This window comes from Pungitius pungitius, chromosome 7, assembly GCF_949316345.1.
Source record: "Pungitius pungitius chromosome 7, fPunPun2.1, whole genome shotgun sequence".
Lineage (NCBI taxonomy): Eukaryota > Metazoa > Chordata > Actinopteri > Perciformes > Gasterosteidae > Pungitius > Pungitius pungitius.
Genome location: NC_084906.1, coordinates 48,279 through 52,776, shown reverse-complemented (window position 1 = coordinate 52,776; position 4,498 = coordinate 48,279). Strand labels below are relative to the sequence as shown.

General features: G+C 42.9%; 1 protein-coding gene across 1 annotated transcript; it reads left to right on the top strand.

Annotated features, from left to right (window-relative positions):
- The first annotated feature begins 312 nt into the window (after positions 1-312).
- LOC134132193 (uncharacterized) lies at positions 313-4,270 on the top strand. The gene is made up of 5 exons (XM_062563596.1): positions 313-391; positions 832-884; positions 1,427-1,572; positions 1,712-2,032; positions 3,197-4,270. The coding sequence occupies exons 3-5, from the start codon at positions 1,470-1,472 to the stop codon at positions 3,664-3,666; spliced, it is 894 nt and encodes a 297-aa protein (XP_062419580.1). The 5' UTR covers positions 313-391; positions 832-884; positions 1,427-1,469; the 3' UTR covers positions 3,667-4,270.
- The last annotated feature ends 228 nt before the right edge of the window (positions 4,271-4,498 follow it).

The window sequence follows — 4,498 nt, the reverse complement described above, 5'->3', positions numbered from 1 at the left end:
AGCAGTTAAAAACTGGTTATTCTGCAGGCATACAGCCCAATTTTAAGCGTCACTGGCACCATCAATTGGAAGTACATCGTTCATCTCAACGACGTCCAAAAAAAAGTGGCCTGCATGCTGCAAATAGGGTCACTGATAAACATGTTTACTTTGGTAATCAGAAGATGAAGGTATGTTTTTATGATGATTTGCTTTGTGTTTTTATCCTGGTGCTGATGTTTGGATCTTGTAGCGCTAATTTTCTCCTCATTTGTGTATTTTATCTCAATCAAGGTCTCCCTGGCTGCTCAGGCCCGCAGTAATTCCGTGGCCTGCAACCCTGCGCACCTTGCAGGATCTGAAGGAATATGCAGTGTTCCAAGATTGTGAGGCTACAGCAGAATTTATCGAGGTAATAAAGCAAGAGATCTGCATCACAATCCAAAGTCATTTCCAAATATTCTACTGTTCTTATGAACATTTGAGTGATTAATTGCTTTAATCCTGTTGGAATTTATGGCATTTATTACAGGTGACAGATTCCAGATTTTAAGATTTCACAAAAACATGACAACACAACACTTGTAGATCTACTATTTTGGTTGTTAATGTGTACAGAATATATAATTGGTGTTTCAGTATCAAAAAAGTATCCTCAAGTCTAGCAATATGCAAGCACATATGTACAGTATGAGCTTTTTGTACTTACCGCAACTCATAATTAGCCCAGGAACACCCCCATCTCAGGTTTAAATATCAAATTATTCAGACTTAGATGTATACTATGATACGTTAAACTCAGTTAAGGTGATGATTTCAGTGCTTCCAGTCACTTAAGATATTTGTTTATAGATAACGGACAGGCTGTTCGATATCTTGAACAGCCGCAATCCCAGAGCCAGAGGGTTCAAAGCCCCACTTGGTTCTCGGAACTGGACAAGCACCAGGGAGTTCTTGTCAAGAGCCAGGGCTTACTTGCTCGCTTTGAGGATGGGAGATGGCACACCCCTCTACCGTACAAAGAGGTCTTTAAAAAAAAAAGAGAATGCTCTGTTGGTGATGCACTGATACCCCCCCCCGACACAAGTACAACTATTTAACTTTTGAGTAGTCACCAATATTCACTACAGATTCTTAATTATAATGTAATAATCATAATGAGACTTTATATTTGAATACCAATAGTTCATCACTACGGGTTTCAGTGCATCCCTGGTCTATGAGGTTGTCCGGATATCTAATTCTCTGCTATCTTCTGCATCATGTTCAGATGCTCTGTCCTCCTCCTGTCTGCATTGCGTTCAAAAGATGCTCTGTCCTGTCTGAGTTCATGAGATGGCCCACTCTTCAAGTGGTACGTATTATTTTATAATTCATATTCATATGATAATGTATTTACTTGTCTGTGAATTAGTCTCTGTTGCGATTCTCTTCTTTGTTTTTGAAGGTTGCTCTCTGTCCTCGGCTTTGTCATAAACATTGACACATTGATGGCGATGATTCCCGTGCTCCTCGAAGGACAGCGATATGTCCTGACGTACCGATTCAGCCAGGACCACTTGGAGCTTCTTTTCAACTCCATCAGAGCATCCGGTAGAGTTCATATTTACCAGCCACATAAAGTGTCAGCATATGATCTTATAGCTTTCACATATACAGTATCTGGAGTTGTCAGAAAAACTATTTAGAGTATTTAGAATGTCTGTGTGTTTGCATAAATATTGTTCTGAAGGTGGCTGGAATAACAACCCTAACGCCAGCCATTTCAAGTACATTTTCCGGAAGCTGATGGCCAGGTGTGGGGTTGTTAAACCAAGCAGCAAAGGCAATGTGACAGCACAGGATGACACAGAGTCCCTACCAGCTGATCAGTCTGCTGTTCAGTCCTACCGCATAGACACATCTACCAACCTGTCGGCTGTAGACATGTCCTCTGCAGAAGGAGAAGATCTCCCTTCCCCGTTTGCAGACATTCCTGCCCTTGTACAAGACCACAGCTATCTTCCCAAGAAGTTTGATGGTCTTGTGGAAAATGTGCTTGTGTACATTTCAGGTAGAGTTAGACTTTATAGTAGTATATAGCAGAGGTGTGGACTCGAGTCATGTGACTTGGACTCGAGTCAGACTCGAGTCATGAATTTGATGACTTGAGACTCGACTCGACAAAACGTACAAAGACTTGCAACTCGACTTGGACTTGAACACCGATGACTCGTGACTTGACTTGGACTCGAGCCTTTTGACTCGAGAAGACTTGCTACTTCCCATGAAAACTGGGGGAAACATTTTCACAGCACCGCGCCGCTCTGTTTATCTGCATCTGTCAAAAAAATGTGCGCCACCTGTATGCAGAGAGCGCGCGCTGCCTGCACGACATCCAATCACTGCAGTCCATTTGACCGTATCAACGAGACAGCTCGTTCATGGTTACAAAAATCGGGATTTTTGAACCCGGATTCAGACTCCGATGGAAATCCTCGCCAACATTATGTCAACGTCCGTTTTAAAGTAGTGTAATGAGCTGAGTTAAAGTTATTAGTTAATCAGTTATGCAGATGTTGCATGTGTTCACGTTATGCTTTGTTACCAGCTGTAGTTACGCGAGACAACCCGAGTTTTGTGGGGCCGTGTATGCGGAAGTGTTCGTTCGGCGTGGTGACGGCCAACAGTGACCGAAGTTGAGTTGTTTTATATAAATAAATGCAGCGGAGTTGCAAGCCAGTCATCGCCTCCTTATTTACGCTGCGGCATTGGGGTGAGCGTTACAGCACTATAACACAGTCACAGTCCATCCACCATTACCCTTCCCTTCGTAGTCTAGGTCTGTGAGGCAGCGCACCATCACCCAGGGTTCCCCGTCCCCACTATAATAAAATGACTTGAATTGACTCGAAAATAAAATGGCACGACTTGTGACTCGACTTGAGACTTGTTGGCCTTGACTTGTGACTCGACTTGGGACTTGTTGGCTTTGACTTGTGACTCGACTTGAGACTTGTTGGCCTTCACTTGTGACTCGACTTGGGACTTGCTTCGTCATTGACTCGACTTGACTCGGGACTCGAGGGCAATGACTTGAGACTTGCTTGTGACTTGCATAACAGTGACTTGCTCCCACCTCTGGTATATAGTATTTAGCCTATAACTAATTCATTTCCCCATGCTTATTAATTAAAAAAAGTCATTATAATGTGAATCTGTCCACCATTGATTTCAGGATTTGTGGTGCGACGCACACTAAAAAAGCTTTCCTGTGATGTCTGCCGGGCAAGCCTGTTGATGGATGCTGAATCTGCCAGTAAGGACCAGAGCTACCATCTGCTGACGCTGAAAAACAATGGAGGTCTTGTCATCCCATCAGCAGGCACCGTGAAGGTCGTCAGGGCAGCAGAGTGGGTTGTTCGGCAGGCAGTAGCAGATTCCAGGAGATCGCAACCCATCAAACTGTTGGAGGTCCTCTACGTGGTGAGGAAGAGGATAGGTGGAGAGGATGTGTTTTTGCTCGGGGAGCACATCACTGACACGCGATATGGCGTTGACAGTCACCACCATACACTCTTGACTCTGGTTGTGTCCCTCTTCTTCAAGCTAAGGCTGCACCACATTGCGAAAATGTCAACGCTTAGCTTGCAGAAAGACAGTGTGAGACAGAAGCTCACAAAAACTGTCCTTTTCAAAGGGCAGTAGCGCAAACTATTTGTGCACTTAAAGGATGGGTTTTCAACTGGTGGTCTGTTTAGTTTGCTACTCTTCTTTGATGTTTGCATGTGAATGAGTGGTGTATGAGTGTGTGCGTGAATGGGTGAATGTGGGGCTTTGTAAAGCGCTTTGTGCACCAAGACGGTGTAGAAAAGCGCTATGTAAGTTCAGACCATTTAAGAGAGAGGAGGAGAGGGAGGGAGCTGTATTCATTATATTGTATTGATGGAAAGAGTTTTGTGTCCAATTGTGTCTTAATGTTTTTTTTTTTTTCTAATTGTGTGCCTTTGGACCTAAGTCAAAAAACAAAGACCCATCTCTTTTCTCTTTATTTTACAGAATGGCAACTTTATATTTACAGATTTATATTATACATGAATTTACACATGTATTTAATAATGTTAGTGCAATTTTGTTTATTACTAATATTATTTCATGTTTCATGTACCTTATAAATATTGATATCATTACTGTGTGTGTGTGTGTATGGGTATACCTAGTGCTTTACCTGTCTAGTCTACTTAATATACTATTTTCTTAATAAACTCCGTGGCTATAATTTTTCACAAGTATGAAGTTAAATAGCCGCATCCCTGACGTTTGTGACACACCAAGCCGTTTGAAAATCGGTTGAAAATTGAGCAAAGTATAGTTATTTCAGCACTACATGCACAATAGACTTTAATGTTAGAACTGGACGAGCGGTCCTGTCCTAAGATGGCCGCCGTGTGACGTCGTCGGGTCCCATTGGCTCTCAGCGCCGGTAAGCCATCTAGCCTTTCTATACATGTCTATGCAGCAGAGCGCCAGGGCAATGGCG